Below are 20,981 nucleotides of genomic sequence, written 5' to 3'. Positions count from 1 at the left end.
GACTGCCAAAGGAAGTGTCGCAAATTCCGAAATAGAAAATGTAACTGCCAAACAGAGTGTTGTGAAATCCGAGACGGAAGAGACAACTTTTTTGGATAGTTTGAATCAAAATCAAGACATATCTGAAGCTCACACACAAGATATTTCCCCTTCTGCATCACCAACTGAAGATCCCGGTCAGAATGATCCACCTCAGGTACCCCTAAATTGTAATGAGTCTTTTGGGTTAGAAAGTGTCGAACCTAGGAAATCACAAAGGGTTACCAAGGGAATTCCTAAGAAACAATATGAACCAGATATCAAAGCCAAAGCTAAATACCCTATAGCTAATTTTATGTCTAACCATAGGATTTCTGGGTCACATGCACTTGTTGTTAATCAATTATCTACTGTATCTATTCCTAGTAACGTGCAGGAGGCATTGGCGGATCCAAAATGGACAAAGGCGATGAATGAAGAATTGGAAGCTCTTCAAAAGAATGCAACATGGGAGCTAGTACCTATGCCGGTTGGAAAGAAGACTGTAGGATGTTGTTGGGTATTTACTGTGAAGCTTAATGCAGATGGAACTATTAATAGATACAAGGCAAGGTTGGTTGCCAAAGGATATACACAACGCTATGGGATTGATTATGAGGAGACTTTTGCACCTGTGGCAAAGATTAATACTGTCCGGATTCTAATCTCACTTGCAGCAAACAAAGATTGGCCCTTGCACCAGTTTGATGTGAAGAATGTGTTTCTTAATGGGAATTTGGAAGAAGAAGTGTACATGGATGTGCCCCCAGGTGTTAAGAATTACCTAAGTGACGTTGGCAAGGTGTGTAAATTGAAGAAGTCTTTGTATGGCCTGAAGCAGTCTCCAAGAGCTTGGTTTGGAAGATTTTCAAAGTCCATGAAAGCCTTTGGATACAGACAAAGCAATTCTGACCATACCTTGTTCATCAAGCGCAAGAGTGGTAAGATTACAGCTCTTATTGTGTATGTTGATGACATGATTGTTACAGGGGATGATCTGAAAGAAATAAATGAATTACAAAAGTATTTGTCAAAGGAGTTTGAAATGAAGGATCTGGGACAACTGAAATATTTTTTGGGTATTGAAGTTGCAAGGTCTAAGAAGGGGATTTCACTTTCACAGAGGAAATATGTTCTTGATTTACTTGCTGAAACGGGGATGCTGGACTGCAGACCCATGGAGACACCCATTGAGATGAATCACGGACTTGCTATCTATCCTGATCAAGTTCCAACTGATAAAGGGAGGTATCAACGTCTTGTAGGAAGGTTGATTTATCTTTCACATACTAGACCTGATATTGCTTATGCTGTAAGTGTTGTTAGTCAATTTATGCATTGTCCTAGTGAAGAGCATATGGATGCAGTCTTTCGTATTTTGAAGTACTTAAAGATGGCGCCAGGTAAAGGGTTACTGTTTCAGAAAAAAGATGAATTGGAAGTTGTTGGGTACACAGATGCAGATTGGGCTGGTGATAAAACTGACAGACATTCTACATCTGGATACTTCACTTTTGTTGGAGGGAACATTGTCACTTGGCGTAGCAAAAAGCAGAAAGTTGTTGCCAGATCAAGTGCAGAAGCTGAGTTCCGAGGTATGGCACACGGAGTCTGTGAAATGTTGTGGATTCGTAATATCTTGAAAGACCTGGGATACAAGCTTAAAAGCCTATGGATTTGCATTGTGATAATATAGCTGCCATTGAGATTGCACATAATCCAGTTCAGCATGATAGAACAAAGCATGTGGAGGTTGACCGTCATTTTATTAAAGAAAATCTTGACAGAAAGGTTATTCGCTTTCCATTTGTAAACTCAGATGAGCAATTAGCTGATGTTCTTACTAAAGGAGTGTCCAGGAAGGTATTTGACAGCTCAGTTGACAAGTTGGGCATGATAGATATCTATGCACCAACTTGAGGGGGAGTGTAGAATCGCTGTAAATCTGTATGTAATTAGGATTTTATTTAGTTAGGATATCCTGTAATTATGGAAAGATTGTTTCCTATTACAGTTAGACTACTCCTTTGTACTTGTATATATACCCTCAGTGTGGGATGAATAGAATTATCGAATTAACCTTGAATTGAAGTATTCTTTTATGACTTCGAGTATACCATCATGTAGAGCTTGGAGAGACACTTGCAGATCGCCGATCGAAGCTGCCGGAAAACTCATCAAAACCGCCGGTGAACCAAGAGTACTTTTCCAGCTCTATTCGTCATCTCCTGTCGTCGATTGACCAAAACAAGGCCATGCTCATCTTCGTGCCGTCAAGGCGATTAAGACGTCGCTGGTCCGACATCGGAAAATAGCCGGACCGTGGAGATACCGCCGGGTAGAGTCGCGGCTTCGCGGTTCGGAAAATGGGTCGACGAGACTAGTTCCTTCTAGACCGATATGAATTTAGATGTAGAATTAAATTAACGGTTAAGATCGAGCGGTGATGATTTGAACAACCCAGATGGAGCCACCAATTTTCTTTTTACTAAAAATAAATTTCAGTAATTCAAAATTTTATAAATTCAAAATAAATTGCTCAAGCATCCAAAAAATTCCACCAAAATACCCACGATGCATACTTTACGCAGTGGTTACACAAGTCGAGTGAAATTATTGGCATGATTTGGTGGATATTTTGTATCGGTCAACATAGTGGTTACAAAGCTAACTTCGGTTTGAGCGAATGGACTAGTGGTTCCTGCCTAGTTGGGTGTGCTTCCTAACCTACGTTAAAACCCCGAAGTTGTCAAAGTGGCCAGACACTGTGCTGCAATGCATAGTTGGAGCATTTCACATTCAGCGTTTTATCTTTGGCCTGGAAGCCTTTAGGTTTTCCTTGACAAAGTCAAAAAAAAAAACTTCGGTTTGAGCGAATGAAACAAAGTCAAAATATCAATAAAATTGGCTAAATTTTTTACAAAAAGCATAGAATATTGTACTTATCTCATGCAACGATTGGTTTCCCTTGTTTCACCTGTCTCGATATAGTTTCCCTTAAAGGAATCTAATATATAGATATTATTTTATAAATTTAACTGCGGTTGACCAAGTAGATCATAGTCGAAACTATGACTAAATTTGCGGAATTTTTTACCACATCCATAAAACAATGTAATCCACTCATCTAATGGTCAGTTTCTCCAAATTAAGTTTCCAACTTATTGGCACTTTTGAGAAAACCACTTCTTTCTATATGTAATGAATAAGTTATATAACACTACTAGGCACGTTAGAATTTTTTGATACTAACCAAAATTGAAATTGATAAATTATATTTTCAACCATTTAGATGTATCCACCTAGTAATATTATACACGTCTTGTGAAACTATTATCATAATTGTTGGTGGATACGACATCGATAAACCTAAAAGTTACAAAGCTAATTTCGGTTTGATCGCTTTGTTTGATGTTGAAATAACGGCGGATTGGATTAATTTTTTAGCACAATACCTATTAATATGCTATAAATAGATGAGTAATGTCAAATTTATCGATTTCAAGTTTCCATTTTTTGGATCGTACAAAATCCTTATATGCCTACTAATGTGATCTAATTTGTTTATTAGTTGTATGAAAAAAATATATCTTCCATAAGCAACAAGGTGGAGGAAAATAGAATTTATCAAAATCGACCGTTAGATGTTATCATGATAAAAAGAAATGATTATGATCAAAATTTCAGCTATTTTCGTCGTCGTTTGGGTCTCGATCTACTTGGTCGACCCTAAACATATAAAACTAATATGCTCATAACCGCTCATTCGCAACTTCTTTTTTCAATCTTTTAGCTCTCACACTCTAATGGGTATGAGCTATATTAACTAATGTAAAAATTTCGGGGAGTTTATCTAATCATGGTTCAGCTCCCCTTAGGGAAATATAAGCATATACAGGGTTGACCGCTTTGTTTGATGTCGAAATGATGGCGGATGGGGTTAATTTGTTTACACAATACCTACTAATACGCTATAAATATATGGGTAATATCAAATTTATCAATTTTTAATTTCAATTTTTTAGATCGCACACAATTTTTATATCTCCACTAATGTGGTATAACTAGCTTGTTAGTTGTAATGAACAGTATACATTCTACGAGCAACAATGTGTAAGATATAGACTTTATCAAAATCGACCGTAGGATGTTATCATGATAAGAAGAAATGATTATGCTTAAAATTTCAGCTATTTTCGTTGTCGTGTGAGTCTCGATCTAGTAGGTCAACCCTAAACCTTAAATACCACATAAAACTAATATGGTCATAACCGTCCACTCGTAACTTATTTTTTTGATCTGTTAGCTCTCATGCTCTCGTGGGTAGGAGCTATATCAATAATGTAAAAATTTCGGGAATCTTATCTCATCAAGAGTCAGCTCCCTTTAGGAAAGTAAAAGCTTTTAAAGGGTTGACCGGTTTATTTCATGTCGAAATGAAGGCAAATGGGGTTAATTTTTTTACATAATACCTATTAATACGCTATAAATAGACAGGTAATATAAGATTTATCAATTTCTCATTTAGATTGTTTAGATCGCACAAAATCCTTATATGTCTACTAATGTGATATAACTTGTTTATTAGTTGTATCAAATACCATACCTTCCATGAGGAACAATGTGGAGGAAATATACTTTATTAAAATCGACCGTAGGATGTTATCATGATAAGAAGATATAGTTATTGTCAAAATTTCAGCTATTTTTGTCATTGTTTGGGTCTCTATCTAGTAGGTCAACCCTAAACCTTAAATACCACATAAAACTAATATGCTTATAACCGCTCACTCACAACTTATTTTTTTTGATCCGTCAGCTCTCACGCTCTCGTGGGTTGGAGCTATATCAACCAATGTGAAAATTTCAGGAATTTTATCTCCTTAAGGATCGGCTCCCCTTGGGGAAGTAGAAGTTTCTAAAGGGTTGACTGGTTTATTTCATGTTGATATGACAGCGGATGTGATCCTCTGAAAAATGTATCGGGCTTAGTGGAGATCGTACGAGAAAATTTAACGATCTTGATAAATGTCAAAGTGCTCGAGAATATTTTCAGAAATTTTCATAAAATGAAATCCTCGATTTAAGGATTTAATAATAAAGTACACGACACGACAAGTTTGTGAAAAATTTCGGGGAATTTTTAGGATACCCAAGCTATTTATCGTGATTTTTCGAACTTATGAGATTTTAGAAAATAAAAGAAAATCAACGGTGCTATCGTGGCCTTCAATTCCACCACCGCTTCATCCTAGCCAATGAAATAGATTGAACTTGAGGTTATAAATGTCCTTGATCAGATCAAGGATCGAGATCGCGTCCAGAGGCTTCGAGGTCTCCCAACTCGAAACCGAGAGCCAGAAACCTGATCCCCAAACTCGACCTGTGCTCCACCGTCAGGCCGCCTCAGGCCGGCGCACGAGCACCATCCTCTTCGTCTCGCTGTCGTCTACGTTCCTGTGGCCTCGGATCATACATGCAGCGACTGTGAACGGAGAATCGACGATCCAAAGCTTGAAGAACCTCCGGCGAGTTTCAACGAATTTCGGGGACTCCGCCCACCGTTTGGGGTGCATGTGGTATGAAAATCACTCCTCTCATCATGCTCTACACGTTGGTGTACTTTGTTTTCGAATTAGATTAAGTTATGATGATTTTCATTTCTGGGTTACTCTCGACTCCGGTACAGTTCTCCGACATCGTTGGTTTTCCGGCACTTCTGTTTCTGGCTCAACTGCATCTATAGGCGAGGACTGACCTTGATTGAAGTTAAAGTCTGGAAATTTTGAGTTGGTGTGTGTCAGGTCGTACTTCATCACTAGTTGAGCTTCGTCGAGTTTCCAGAAAACGTTGAGGATCAAAATAAGGTTAGTTTTACGTTTTACTCTCGGCTTTGGTGAATTGTGATTGTTATTACGTTGTTGACGGGTTGTTATTTTGGTGGAGTTATAAATTCAGAAACTTTGAGTTGTGGACGTTGAGGCTTGGATTGCCAGTCATCACCGAGTTCTTAGGTGCTGCGAGGGAATTGGGATTTACCTTGTAGATTGTCAATCAAATTGGAGAATCATCTCTCAAGATTGGATTGCAGCTTTTGGAAAAGCTTCTTCGGACTTGAAATGAGTTTCTGTCAATTTCTTCCCGTGTGTGTGTTTTTTTTTTTTTTTGAGAATGATTCTTGTGTGTTTTGGTTTGTATGAAGATGGAAAATAATAAAAGTTGGAGTTGTTGCTGGGTTTCGGTAGCAAAGGAAAAGGAAGAAGGAGATGACAAAATAAATATTTTTTTCAGGTGGCTTTTTTCTGTGAGCTGGGCAAATGTCTAACCAAATTTGTTTCCATGGAGAGCAGGTCACCCGGTTAGCATTTTCAACCATCAGATTTCAGAGTTGATATTCGGCGGTCCATATTATGCTGACGTGCCCAGGCATGGCAAGCTCGGAGCATTGTAGAATTTTCGTTGCAGTGTGGCAAGTAAAGTTAAAAAAAAAAAAAAAAAAAAAAAAAAAAAAAAGAGCCAGAAAGCGAGATCATTAACGACAGGATACAAGATGTGTGGATCATCAATTATCTCTGAAAACGGTGGGACCAATTCGCTGTCGGCTATGACAATGGATACGGCATAACTGATCTCATCGTCATGTAGCCAACCTCCGACCATCAGATCCTCTGCGTTTGTTGACAATTTAGGGATTAATGTCATGTTCTTCTCTTTTTCCTTATATCAAGTGATAAGGGATTAATATCAATGTCGATACCTTATGTGTAGCCACTAGCTAACCTGTCTCATAATAATGCATATATTAACTAACAAACTATACATATTTAGGACTGTCACTGTATTTATCAATTTCAAGTAACCTATATAGTTCTCATCGAGTAGAGACAGAGCCATATGTTCAATTATGAAGTTACACTTGCTAGGCTAAAATTTGAAGTTTTCTTCATCCAATGCTCATCAAAATATACCAGAGTTAATTGTACATGATAAACATGGTAATAGGAGTAACAAGGTTGCACTAATGCAGTAAAAATCAAGATAGATCTTGCCCCTTTCTGCTCCCAATGCAGACACGGATGAAACAACAGTCGGGATTCAATTGAAGCGGACATGGTTGGGACTTCTGGACGGATTTGGATGCAACATTTAGATACTCAATATAAATATGATGATGGTGTAGTTGCTAGAGCTGAGATACTCGAAACCTCAGTTTATAGATCTTTAAATTGAGGGTACTCCAATCCTTCCGAGTTCCAACTACTTGCTAAATTTACAGAGGAAGAATAAGTTTGCTAAAGAATGAGCCATTTTTCAATGTTCTGTTCATTTCACTAAGCAGGTTTCAGAAACATGTAGGATAATGATTGAATAATCATAGATGCGTGATGTTATACTGCAACATAACAACACAAAACCAGCACCATCTAAGTTAAAAATTTAAATTAAACACTTGGAAAAGGAAAAGGAAAAGATTCAGTTATTTATTAGAAGATGATTACATTTACATACCTACATATTGTAAATTTGTACCCATCCTGCTGCAGCCTCTAAAGAGCCTCATGCCACTTGCCTATGACTGTACAGATAATCAGTCTCATCAACCACACTACTTGATCAATGCAATGGAATACAGGCAGCCAGACCTTTTCAAGAGCAGATATACAAAACAAAATTGCCATTAATCCATGGACCCATTTACTAATATCAAAGTTCTTTCCAAATATAACTAGACGTACTTGCTCCTCTTTCTTAAGGTGCTAGTATGGTAACCACAGATCCAAGCCATCCATAAATGCTGATCAGTTGATGCAACTACCATTTTTATAATTTCAAATGTTACTAACCACTATGAATTAAAAGCTCAGAAAAACAAACAAATGAAAAAACAATGATATCCAGAAGACCAACATGGCTGCATGCTGTTAGTACTGCCACAAAGACTACATCTGGTTTCACCCTTTGCTTAAGCATGTCATCAAAAAGTTCTATACTCTTCTTGCCATGTTATCGAACACCTTCATTGCATTTTGAAGGTCACCACATCTAGCAAACATGTCAACTAAAGCTGTGCCGAGCCACATGTCACAGTTAATTTTGTTTTTTTTTTCTTCAATATAAGCATGAATCCACTTTGCAAGATCAAGAGCTCCTAGATATCCGCAGGCAGATGCAGCCTCCACCGTTGTCACCCTATCTCCTTTTATTCCCTCAGTCTGCATCACCCTGAAAAGTTCAATTGCTTCCCCAAACTTGCTCTCTTGGAACAGAGCACCAATTATAGTGTTCCAAGAAACAAGATCACTCTTTGGCATCTCACTGAACGTTTCCAAGCTGACTTCACATGACCATTTCTTACGAAACCAGAAATCAATGAGTTCCATGATACTACAGTCCTATTCAACATATTGTCAAAAACTCTGCAAGCCATCTCTTGTTGGCCGCAGTTCATGTACATGTCAATCATAGCATTGCAAATCGTATTACAACCTTCCAGTCCTTTCCTTAGAACATAAACATGCAATACTTTCCAGTGAGAGAATCGCTTAGTTGTGCGAAAGCTGAGATTGCAGACAAAATGCCTTGTCGGGTCTTAGGCCCTGTTGTAGCATTTCACCCATCACCGAAACTGCTTCACCAGCCAGTCCCTGGTGCACATAATTTGACAAATCCCTACTGTAAAGAACAAAGTTTTTATCCACACATTCATCAAAAAGACACTTTGCAGCACTAGTATCCCCAAATTTCATAAACATAACAACAAGTGAATTCACCATAAAAAAGACACTTTACACTCTTCAGTCCAGACTCCCTCAACTTTGCACCGTAAGCCCAACACTCTCTCACTCAACGCAACATCCTTCAACTTTGCACAAGCAGAAATGACACGCACCATAGTCACCATTGGCAAAAATCGAACTAGTCCACGACACACTATTTCTCTCAAGCATTTCTTCAAACACCTTCCGGCATGATCCAGTTCCCTACAAACACGTGTTCCTCCAAACCCATCTTCATAAGCGACCCATGGAGCTGAACCCCTTCACAGAAAGGCACAATCTTCGAGCACGCGCTCAATGCAACATCTGAACAATAGCCTCGCCACTAATCAAAGTATTGTACATGAACAACACACCCTTTCATTTTTCAACTCTGTTTTACGAATTAGAGGGTTGAGGTACAAAAGATGGTTTCTTTATCATGAATTACATTTCAACTGTGAATGTCATTGATCGACTCTCTGTAATTCCAATGAATTACATTTCAACTGTGAATGTCATCGATCGACTCTCTGTAATTCCAATGAATTACATTTCAACTGTGAATATCAAGGCAACGCTAATTGGCTTCGTTTTCTATCGTTAAAGAAATATACGCTAAACAAATGTGTGAAACATATGAAGCAAAAAGATACATTTGAGATTTAACTCAGTTTTGATTTTAAGACTATCCAATCAAGGAAATGGCTTGGGGGAAAAAAAATTAGAATTAAAATTTTCTTTGGACGTTAAGCACAATTATCTATAACTCATAGGATAAACCAGATTTTCTGTGCAGAGGAATGATCATTTCTAGAACCCAGTTTCAATGAGCTAACTTCTCAAGATTTTCTGTCAATATGACTAGTAGGATGCCAATCTAACTTCTCAAGATCTTGGCTTGTTTAGTACACACTACAGAATGTTAGTGAGATTTAACTTTCAAAGGTAACAAGCACTGTGATTGGATGTGAAACAACCTCACCTGTCTTCATACAGCAGCAGCACCATGGTGATAGTAATTTGCTACTTCCTCTGAGTTACGAAACAAGGAAATGAAAAAGACACTTGCCCTTATTCGTGGCATCAGATCACAAGTATTTAAATCTCATTTTCATAACTCAACTAAGCGTCGTTAACTGCAAAAGACTAGCTCATTAGAAAGAGCCTTAGATATTGCCGTGATGGTATTTGGAAGTGTTCTGCAGCAGCCACCATACAGGGAAGCCCCAGCCTCCCGTCACTGTCTGCAAACTCTTCATCAACCCCCCACTCAATGGCTGCAATGAAAAGCACATGCAGTCAAGACTTCCTCACCAACATGTTAATTCAACATTTTCATCATCCATGGAACAGTTCATCGTATACAAGGACGATCGGTTTCATATTTTTACCAACAAATGGTACAAAATTCACCATCTTGTAATATAAAATTAAATCTGACAAAAGAACATTACTTTGTGAATTATACCATGAATGAAATGATCTAAACCCGGATGCAATAGCTGAAAGAGTAGGGCAAGCACTGTGCATTCATATGGAAGGAGACTTACCACCCATTGCTTGCTCTGACCAACAAATGGTCTCACCACTGTTGGTGTATATCACTATTGGTTCGCTTGTTACCTATAAATTTGATAGGCAAGGAACATTAATTATTTGAAAACGTTAAGGGGCTAAGTTACAAATGCTAATTTATTCCAATTAACTTAAGAAAATGTGCTATTCGTCCAGTGTTCTGTTCATTTCATGAAACCGGTTTCTGATTGTAGAAAATTATGATCAATTAAAACCTAAATGCAAAGCTTAATACGTATACACTGTTAATCTGAAACTGAATAGTTTTTATACTTCCTCCAAGTTACAAAACAATGAAAAAGGAAAGGTATTTATTCCAACAGGATTACACATACATGCTTACTCATTGATCTGTTATAGACATACTTGTTAGAGAGAGCTTCACCCTGCAGCAGCCTCTAAATACACTCATGCCACTTGCTTATGACTGAAAACCCTCATCAATTACCACATAAGATCGCTGCATTGGAATACAAGATCGCTGCATTGGAATACAGGCAGTCAGACTGTTTGAAGAACACATTAGAAATCAAAATTGCCATGAGTTAAAGGAACGTATATTAAGATCCAAGTTTTTTATAATATAAGTATTAAGTAGTAGCTGCTTCTCTTTCTTACGGTGCCACTAGACCTTGTGAATGGTAATCCATATTGGTGCTAGCTACTAAATATGTGCTGCTGAATTGATGCAAATAATTAATGCTTGCTTGCATGAATATACAACAGAGGCAAACTGCCAAACTCCACGAAGGAGTAACTACTCACAGCATCAATTCCATCCTTAGAAACAATGAAAACCAATTCCTTCTTCCTCAAGAAGTTCAGCACACCTGCCGCATCACCTTGAAGCAAGATACTTTGCCGAAGCCAGGCTAGAACTTCTGATACCAAAAAATTGTTGTATATGAGTTTGACAAATTATTGGTCATATTTATGAAATTTGAAGTTGTAACCTGTAGAGGAAAAATTAATATGCTTCAACAAACCTTAATGAGCACTGCCATTCAGAAATATCCTCAGCATACAACGCCAGCACCATATATGCTTATAGCTCCAGCATCATGCCACTTCCTATGGCAACCGCAAACTCTTGATCAACCACCCCATTACATCACTGCAATAAGTGCAATGGAAAAGACATGCAGTAAGACTTTTTGAAGAATGAGAAATCTAAATTGCCATCATCTTCTGTTTTCATGTACTCGAAGTACCGAGCATTCATTTGAATCGTATCTTATTTTGGCAGAAGGGTGTTGGAGGAAAAGAATGAACAGAATATCATTTATATAAAGCAGGGGACTCACCATCCCTTGCTTACTACTGCAGGGGACTCAATCATTTATATAAAGAAGAGGAGGAAAAAACAAATGTCTAGAAATGTCAACCCTAGTATGCTTACTACTGCAGTTTTTAGAACAAAGAAAAAACCCTAAATTGGAATATCTTGAAGGAAAGAATACTCAAAAAAATCTTGATTCCAACAATTTGAAACTTGAAGTTAAAAGAGCAGCATCGTTTCAAGTTGTTGCTTTGAACCACTCTAAAATAACACATCTTGGTGAAATTTGCTTCCGCTAATGCACCTCAAAATACACCAGAGTACATTGTATGCACATGATATTACATGGCAATGCATGGGAGTAACAAGGTGTCAGATTCTAATGCAGTAACAGTCCAGATAGACTGCCCCATTATGATCAGAATGCTGACTACCACAATGCATTACACAGGGTGAACAACAGTCAAAATTTACTGCACTTGAGCTTTCCCGTGCAGCTGCAAGAGCTACTAACTTACATTGACCATCAGCCAGTTCACCGCTTAGGGTTTGAGTCTCTGATGATGCGAAGCTAATAGCTTCCTGCAAATAACATCACATTGCAGAGTCACACATAAATACGTGCAGATAAAACTGTACACCATTGTGAACCCAGAAAACCCACATAAGAAAGCAAAAGTAAAGCCAAAAAATTTCTCATTCCTAGAAAGATATCAACCAGGGAGATCTTGACCAACCAAAAGAAAACCTTGTCTCTAGAACCCAACACAGACTCATCCTTTCAGTCGTTAACTCAAAAATACTACTATTTGCAGGTGGAGAACATTAATACTTTGAGATTCAAAACATAAACACTAGTGGAGCAGCATTACAAATTCCAGTTCAGCTGTATCAACCTATGACCAGTTACATAAATACTAGTGCACCCCACAAGAAGTTCTACAGTCACTGTGAGCAGATAATAATTCCTAATAAGCTACCAATCTTCATTCCCCTTTTTCTCATATAGAATCAAAGACCCCAAACATTATAATTCTTGAAAGCATAAGCGAAGAATATTTGTCAATAAATAAAATTATCAAATGAGAAGAAGCTGGATAGAGTACAAGCATACACACTCTTACAGCATGGGCCAACGGCGAATGTGCAGACTCAAATTGCTGCTGAGCCACAGTTGCATGTTCAACCAGTGCTATCTGGAATGTGGCATCTACTTGCTCAAACATGGATTTACATGACGTCTCAAAGGCAGGTACCACTGAAGCTTCCATGCTAGACTTGAGAGCATCCTATGTGAAAAAGGTCATATATATCATTAGTTAGAAGGTTTACTGAAGCAAATCAAATGCGTGTTAGATATTCAAATCACAAATGCAAAGAAATTAAGTCACTATAACAATTAGACATACTTGAAGAGCTTCGTTACCCAATGTTTGAAACTGCACCTTGATTTGCCAGGATACAGTAGCTTCAAATTTTGAGTTAACTGATTTGTCCAATTGATTAACTGCTTTATCTCCCACTCCTCTCTGCAGCACAAGCATCAATTAGATAACTAAAGCCAACTTTATAAAGGAACAAGGCAGATCATCAAAATTCTTACCTGAAAGCAATCAGATATAGCCAAATTTATTGTTTTCTCCACAGCTGGAGTGATTGCACGAACAACAGCTTGTCCAACAGCAGCTGTTTCTTTTTTTACCATTTTCTCTAACATGAATGGAAAGTCCTTGTTCACAATCAAACCAGTTACTTGCTGAGTACGGTCTCGCAATAATTTCTCATTCTTTGCATTCACTTCTTGAAACCAAGCCCACAAAGCAAATTATTGGCCATTACAGCCTCCTCCATACTCCGACCGAGAGCCGCCTCTAATTGTTTGCCCTCCTTTGTAATTGGGACGGTAACCATCATTGTCATCTGCTTTTGCAATTCTTTTTGCATAGTCATTAGCTGCGCACAGACCAAAAGCCATACTTAATAGAAAGCATACTGGACATAAACACAAGTTTGATTACACAAAACACAACCATAACATACGCAAACATAGAACCTTTTGCTCTTGCCAAGATGTAGACAGGTGAAATGGGACAAGAAGAATCATATTAATATACCGTTTCACCAACTAATAAAAGACCTGAAGACGGACTCAAATGGCAGCAGCATAACTTTGGAAAGGCTACTAAGCCTGCTTTACTAAGGTTATGCTGAAAATAGTTGGTACGTCATAGACACATGCAAGATAATTAAATTTCCAAATTCTTCAGCACTCACCTGATTCATCATATCCTGCCTCGCCATAATTTGAGGAAATACAGCTTCTCCGGAGGGTGGACTTGAACTCCCACCTGCTTCATTAGAGGGCTCTATTGAGTTGAGCACACCTGGTGATGGGGAAGATTGACCTGATGCTTGCATATTTTTCCATTTCTGTTTTCTCGACTTTGCATTTGGTGTTTGTAGTTGTGATGCGGTTGTGGCGGTAGCTGACCCAGATACATCTTTTGTAGAGCGATCGTGGTCTTCCTCTCCAGAATAGCGGCTGGGCTAGTGGTTCTGACATGCTGGCACCATCACCTTGCCGAGCTTCAACTGTAATATAAGATTCTACTGATATTGCACAGCAATCCCAAGCCATCTCAATTCCAAGATCGGATGCCTGGAAACAAAAGAACTTTTCTAAACCTGAATTCTCCAATAGGGGAGGTAAGCACTTGGATAAGTCCAAAGCATACTGTTGAATGGCTTGTGTTTGGACACAATAAATTTGTTCACCATGAGGTGATATACTTGTCCCAGTAAAGCTCAAAATAAGCATTGCAACAGTAAATTCTGCTATGTAATCCATGCATGTAGATGCTGGCTCACCACCAAGGTCTAAGTGCACGGCATATATAGCATTCTTCTTAGCATTTGCAAGTAAAAGAAGGCCAGCTTGTGACAATGCTATGACTTGATTAAAGAATGCATCCTCAACTCGAGGTTGAGCAGAGCCCTTTAACTCTATGGTCCGGGTACATTTCCATGACTCAGCATCACTGGGAGGTAGCCCGCCTTCTTCACTCGCTGATGACCAGATCTTCACTTCCCGATTAAGCGGGCCCTGTAGAATGGATTCATGCAATTACACTTCAACACACTTGGGACATGCGTAGCCATCATCATTAGGTAACAGAATCACAGACAAAACCTTATGATACAATGTAAACAAATCAATGATCACTTACCAATGTTATAAGTATGATGTGATCAGGCCTGTTCAAGTTGTAATATGTAGAGGAAAATCTAATGTGTTTGTGGCATGCACATATACACGGAAGATTTTTCTTAAAGTAATGCATTTCATATTCCATGTGCGTAATCCATGGACCATGTGGACAATGCAACATCATGCCTTTTTAACAAGAGATGTTTCGATAAAATTGTAAACAATAACATATGGGCACTTGAGCCGAGAATTACTACGAAAAGAGCATAGGCAAGAGTACAACTAGAGGAGAATGGCATATACCTTTGCTTCTAGCTCATTTGCGGTCATCTCAAATTCAGCTAGATCAGCAATCACCATATATGTAGCAACCTTGGCCAGAGTTTCTAACCTTTCCATGTGCAAAATCTATAGTCCGCGCTGCAAATGGAAAAAGACAAACAAATTGCATGATATCAATCACATAGCAACATAGTAACAAAATGAAAGTAAAGAAAATGAACCAGAATACAAATGTTACAAATGTTACTAATATTGCTGATTACCACCAATATTCTCCTACAACAATGGAATCAACTAAGGACGACAATAAACAATTTTGATACCATCATTTCACGTAGCCAATCTCAGGCTCCTACCAGATCCAAAGCATCATGCTACTACTAGCCATTATATTATGCTAACTATTATATTATAGAAAATTGGAGGAGTTTGTAGACAGTACACAGGTAAGTTTTAGTTACTGACAGCCATTAGTGGGCTTGAAAGAATCTCCATGATCATATGCTTCTGCATTTTCTCATATCATGTGCTAGCATTACTGCATTCTTAAAGATTCACAAAGTCTGATACAGGGAGTAATTCATATCAAGGGTTTGGAGCGCATATTCCAGAAAGAAAGAATAAAAAGAAAGATGGAGAGCCATTTTGTTCCCTTCTGAATGATTTAATCACAAAGTTTAAGGATGAATTTAATTTTCTTCTCTTTTTCCTTATATTAGCAGTTTCGGAGTAATAAAATCAATGTCAATGCTTGTCTGATGTAACCACTAGTTACTGCATAAAAAGAGTGCATGGACTATACATATTTCTGACTGTCAATGCATACATCACTTTAAATGTACTATGTAGCGCTTATAGTCAGTGACTTGACTGGGCCATTTGTTCAATTGGTAGGCCTTAATGCACCTCAAAACAGGGAAGAGTTCAATTGTAGATGATGTACATGGTTACAAAGTTTGAAATTCTAATGCAGTAACAAACCTGAAAAAGATGAATATATGAACTTACAGATTGATGAGTAAATAGCAGATGAAGACAGCCTCATACCCAAACCTGAAAAATGTTGAAATGATATTAGTTGTGGCACACTCTGAAGCTTCAAGTATATATATAATAAATAACAGGTGGGATTTCAAACCTCTGTGTCTCAAATAAATGATGCTATTGTCTGAACTCTGAAGTGGATGGTTCAGAGTTCAGAGACAGCCGCTGGTCTTGATCACTTTAACTGGGCCACGAGGTTTTGTTGGTTCTGAAGAGTTCAGAGGAAGCCTTAACAAGTCAGTTGGTTCCTCTGCTTGGTGTTGAAGCTGTTGAGTGATGGGCGCTTTGCAGGTCAGGGAACATGGGGACCATCGATGCTTCCCCCCCCCCCCCGGCGGCAAGGTGTTGTCATTTCTTTAACTCATTGGTGTTATTTCCATACAGGGAAAAACGCAACAAATCAGGAGCATACAAAGAAAGTAGTCACGGCAACAATTTGTCCTCTCTCCCGAGGTATGTGGTTTAACGTTTGGTGGAAGCTCCGGAATTCCTCGGACTCTCTTACAACCCTCCAAGTCAAGCTCCCGCAAGTTGACAAATTTGGTGAAGCAAGCAGGAAGACTAACAAAATTGTTTCTTGACAGATTAAGCCACTCTAATGTTTCCCAGCAATCAAGAGTCATCAGGAAATCACAATCTGATAATAAACTGCATCCTCTGATTGTTAACCTCTGTAGCTTGGGAAGTGATAGTGAGCAACCATCGACATTCAAATTTTGGTATTTGTTGGAAATCTGACAAGTTTTGAGCATTCACTAAGATCAAGAAACTTTAAATGTTGCAACCCATAAATGCTGCACGGTAGAGTTGTGAGATTTTTGCATTCAGTAAGATCCAAATGTTTAAGCCCAATGAGATTTTCAATCGACTTATCCAATTCTCTTATGTCACTGCCTTTAAGAGAGAGTCGTCTCAAGCAATACATCTTTCCTGGAATTCTTGGAAATGTAGCCAGTTTTGAGCATCCACTCGCTTCAAGACTCTTTAGATTGTGCAACCCATAAATGCTGCACGGTAGAGTTGTGAGATTTTTGCAATCAGTAAGATCCAACTCTTCCAGCCTAATAAGCCTTGTAATGGACGGATGCAATTCTTTAATGCAAGTGCCACTTAGATTCAAATTTCTCAAAGAAACCATCTTTTCCCCAACTTCTGAAAATTCTTCAAGCTTGCAATAGCTAATAGAAATTGTTTCTACAGATTTCAAGTTAATTTTTCTTGGAAACTTAATAAGGTTAGAGCAACGGCCAACATTCAAGGTAACAAGGTTATGAAGGAATCGAATTGAATCAGGAACCTCAACTAAACGGGTACATCCAAATAGTTTCAACTCTTTCAAGTTAGGGATTCCACAGAAGTCTGGGAGTTCCTTTAGGGATACCCAGCCACTTAACTTCAACCCGTCCAAGTTAGGGATTCCATTCAAGTCTGGGAGTTTCTTTAGGGATTTACAACCACTTAAATTCAACTCTTTCAAGTTAAGGATTCCACTCAAGTCTGGGAGTTCCTTTAGGGATTTACAGCCACTTAAATTCAACTCTTTCAAGTTAGGGATTCCACTCAAGTCTGGGAGTTCCTTTAGGGATACACAGCCTCTTAAATTCAACCACCCATTCAAGTTAGGGATTCCACTCAAGTCTGGGAGTTCCTTTAGGGATGTACAGCCACTTAAATCCAACTCTTTCAAGTTAGGGATTCCACTCAAGTCTGTGAGTTTCTTTAGGGATGTACACCCCCTTAAATGCAACCCTGTCAAGTTAGGAATTCCACTCAAGTCTGGGAGTTGCTTTAGGGATGTACAACCACTTAAATGCAACACTTTCAAGTTAGGGATTCCACTCAAGTCTGGGAGCTCCTTTAGGGATGTACAGCCACGTAAATCCAACTCTTTCAAGTTAGGGATTCCACTCAAGTCTGGGAGTTCCTTTAGGGATTTACAGCCACCTAAATTCAACTCTTTCAAGTTAGGGATTCCACTCAAGTCTGGGAGTTTCTTTAGGGATGTACAATCAATTAAATTCATACATGTTAGCCTTGAAAAATTCTGTAAGGCAAAAGAAAAAGGAAAAGATCAACCAAGTGGATGCAGTAATTTACAACACAGTTATCTATCACTTATTTTTAATTAAAGAAGTCTTGAAATAAAATAAATTATTAAATTATAGTACCTTACGTCCCTCCCATAGTTGTCTGATTTTGCAGCTAATAATGTTGAGCTCCACAAGTTTGTTTGCTTGAAAATCGGATGGAAAACATTGCAACGGACAATTGTGCCAATCGAGCCACCTCAACTGGTTGGAGAGATAATCAATATCTCCAGAAAAGGATGGTCCTCCCATGGAAATATATCTAAGATTCCTCATCTCTGAAAAGCTTTTAGCATTCATAGATATTGTAGATAATAGCCACGGGACCTGAATGCCTATAACTTTATTTGTACCCTACAGTAAAAGAAAGCAAGCTTATACTACTAGCAACATTTATGATTGCAATTTCTATTCAGACTAAAAAACAAAAAAACATAGCAATTTCTATTGGAAGCACAAGTACTGTTTTAATACAGTTTTCTTCAAGGTCTCAATAAGAAATTATATTCAATATAAACTGTTTTCCGAACTGAAAAACACAAAACATCATTAATATACTTACTGTATTATTTGTTAGAACATGGTCGACATCTTTTCCACTCCATAGTCTGCTGCGTTCCCCTGGTTCATCAGGTGACTCCTGATATACTATATCTTTACCCATTTCTTCTATCAAGTCATGCAACCAAATCCGATCATCTTTGTCAATTCTTATCAAGGCTTTTTCTTGCAGTTGTGCAATACCAATCACCATTGTTTTGTGGTCGTAGCAAGCTTCTAGTATTGGTTTCACACGGGCTGCATACTCACCTTTAAAGAAGCAAGCAATATCAAGAAATAGTTCTTTTAAATCTCGTCCTAGAGCATCATAACTTAGTTTGAGAACTTCCTGTATATCTGCCTGAGGACCTCCTTTACAACTACCTATTGTAGCTTCCCACTCCTCTGTGCTTCTACGAAATAGATGAGAGCCTAAGACTATCAAAGCTAATGGAAGGCCTTGGGCATAGCGTATAACATGTTGAGCAAGTTCCAGATAATCGCTTGGAGGTTCATTTCTTTTGAATGCATGCAAGCTAAACAACTCCAGAGCATGATGATCATCTAACATCTTGACCTCATATACTTCATTAACTTCATGAGCAATTAGCCAACGTTTATCTCTTGTTGTTATGAGAATTCTACTGCCCGGGCCAAAACAATCAGGGGATGGAACTAAGTTATTTAATTGGCTAGAATGACTCACGTTATCAAGGATTAAGAGAACTTTTTTATCTTGCATTCTTTCCTTTATAAAACTGACTCCCTGATCAACACTGCTCACCTTCAAATTTGAGTCCCTTAAAACATCATGCAAAAGTCTCTCTTGCAGTTGTGCTCGGCCATTTGAATTAGATCCAACATCTGCCAAGAAACAACTAGTTTCAAACTTATGGCGAATTGAATTAAACACAGCTTTTGCAATTGTGGTCTTTCCTATTCCACCAGGCCCCCATATGCCAACCATGTTATTCTCCTCGGCATCTAAAAGTTTGTTGACCTCTTGTCTACAAGACTCTAAGCCAATTGGATGATCAGCAACGTGCAGCTCACATGAAGGATTTATTACTTGGGCGAACAAATCCTCAACAATTTCTTTGATAAATTCAGTCTCGTACCTATGAAATTACAAGCACATATAGGAAATCGAATAAAGTAGAAGATTAATATATGGATTTTTCAATATAAATAAAAAATAGGCTAACTAATCAACTAGCTAGTGGGGTTGGGTTAAAAACATACCGGCCCTACTCAAAAGTCCATCCAGACAAATCTGCTGCTTCCTTGAGAGCTGCCTTCCATTTATCCATGCTATCCTTGTAAAATTGATCAAGTGTTGCAAATGCGTCACCGAAAGCACCTATTTGGTGTCGTACATCTGAAGGAGCCACCTTGTAGAAAACAGCTCTAAACTTCTGGCCTTTGGATTCTCTGCATTCAAGTATCTTGACCAGTTCATCTAAGCACCACCTTGAGGAAGCATAATTTTGAGAGAAGACGACGATTGAAACTCTGGACTCGTCAATTGCTTTGAGGAGCTCTTGTGATATGTCTTCTCCTCTGCTAAGCTTATCATCTCTGAAGGTCTTAATTCCCCTCAGACACAAAGCGTTGTACAAATGATCTGTAAAATCATAGCGCGTATCCTCGCCTCGGAAACTCAGGAAGACCTCGTATGTGTAATGATTTTGGTGATCAGTAGAAGAAAGTGGGAGAGCAGAAGATGAAGAACTGGCTGCTGCTTCGTTGATCAGAGAAGCCATAGTTCGGTTGCTCTGCCCGATCTGTTGAATGTCGCCTTTCTATAGATCCGCCTAGAGTGCTTCGGTTTTGTAGATCTGAGATCTCAACTCTCAAGTAGATAGTTTATTGGTGCCTGCTGCAGTGTGAATGCGATGAGCCTCGCTCTTCTTTCTTTGCATTTTCTCTTTGACTGTACGTGAATGTGAGGCGCACTTGCCAAGGAGTTTCACTTTAGGCCCATGAGTTTCTCTTTGATTTTCAGGTATGTTTTACACAATCTGAAAAGAAAAAGAGAAGGCCAATTTTTCTTCAAATCCCGTAAACCAAAGACTTAAACTAACCCAAATTACTACTAGCATAGGCCCATGAGTTCTCAATTATGTCGTATATTCTCATTGCCAATTGTTTTGTTTAATTATCAGTATCAGTTGCTTGGTTAATATCTC

General features: G+C 38.4%; 2 protein-coding genes, 1 long non-coding RNA gene and 1 pseudogene across 4 annotated transcripts; 1 reads left to right on the top strand and 3 right to left on the bottom strand.

Annotated features, from left to right (window-relative positions):
- Window positions 1-5,321: 5,321 nt before the first annotated feature.
- Window positions 5,322-6,554, top strand: LOC112196437. The gene is made up of 3 exons (XR_002935200.2): window positions 5,322-5,597; window positions 5,708-5,885; window positions 5,977-6,554. It is a non-coding gene; the product is annotated as an uncharacterized LOC112196437 (long non-coding RNA).
- A 908-nt stretch (window positions 6,555-7,462) lies between these two features.
- On the bottom strand, window positions 7,463-9,292 carry LOC121052432 (annotated as a pseudogene).
- Window positions 9,293-16,998: 7,706 nt separating this feature from the next.
- LOC112198659 (disease resistance protein RUN1) lies at window positions 16,999-20,762 on the bottom strand. Of its 2 annotated transcripts, none has more exons than XM_040517451.1 (4): window positions 20,035-20,762; window positions 18,815-19,910; window positions 18,334-18,606; window positions 16,999-17,172 (listed from the first exon to the last, which is right to left on the bottom strand). In XM_040517451.1, the coding sequence occupies exons 2-4, from the start codon at window positions 19,757-19,759 to the stop codon at window positions 17,140-17,142; spliced, it is 1,251 nt and encodes a 416-aa protein (XP_040373385.1). In that variant the 5' UTR covers window positions 19,760-19,910; window positions 20,035-20,762; the 3' UTR covers window positions 16,999-17,139. The 2 variants fall into 2 exon arrangements, with proteins under 2 accessions (XP_040373385.1, XP_040373386.1); XM_040517452.1 differs by lacking the exon at window positions 16,999-17,172 and adding an exon at window positions 17,945-18,109.
- Window positions 20,040-20,555, bottom strand: LOC121052763 (disease resistance protein RUN1-like). Its single transcript, XM_040518617.1, has one exon. It carries the CDS (start codon window positions 20,553-20,555, stop codon window positions 20,040-20,042), a length of 516 nt encoding a protein of 171 aa, XP_040374551.1.
- Window positions 20,763-20,981: the final 219 nt, after the last annotated feature.

The sequence above is a fragment of the Rosa chinensis genome, chromosome 4, assembly GCF_002994745.2.
Source record: "Rosa chinensis cultivar Old Blush chromosome 4, RchiOBHm-V2, whole genome shotgun sequence".
Lineage (NCBI taxonomy): Eukaryota > Viridiplantae > Streptophyta > Magnoliopsida > Rosales > Rosaceae > Rosa > Rosa chinensis.
Note: the sequence above shows the minus strand (reverse complement) of the source record. Positions and strands in the feature narration are given on the sequence as shown.

Coding starts and splice junctions, on each gene's coding strand:
- LOC112198659 (XM_040517451.1), bottom strand. CDS start 19,759: ATGGTTGGCATATGGGGGCCTGGTGGAATAGGAAAGACCACAATTGCA. Junction 18,607..18,814: donor ATGTTCTAACAAATAATACA/GTAAGTATATTA, acceptor CTTTTACTGTAG/GGTACAAATAAAGTTATAGG. Junction 17,173..18,333: donor AACTATGGGAGGGACGTAAG/GTACTATAATTT, acceptor TCTACCGTGCAG/CATTTATGGGTTGCACAATC.
- LOC121052763 (XM_040518617.1), bottom strand. CDS start 20,555: ATGGCTTCTCTGATCAACGAAGCAGCAGCCAGTTCTTCATCTTCTGCT.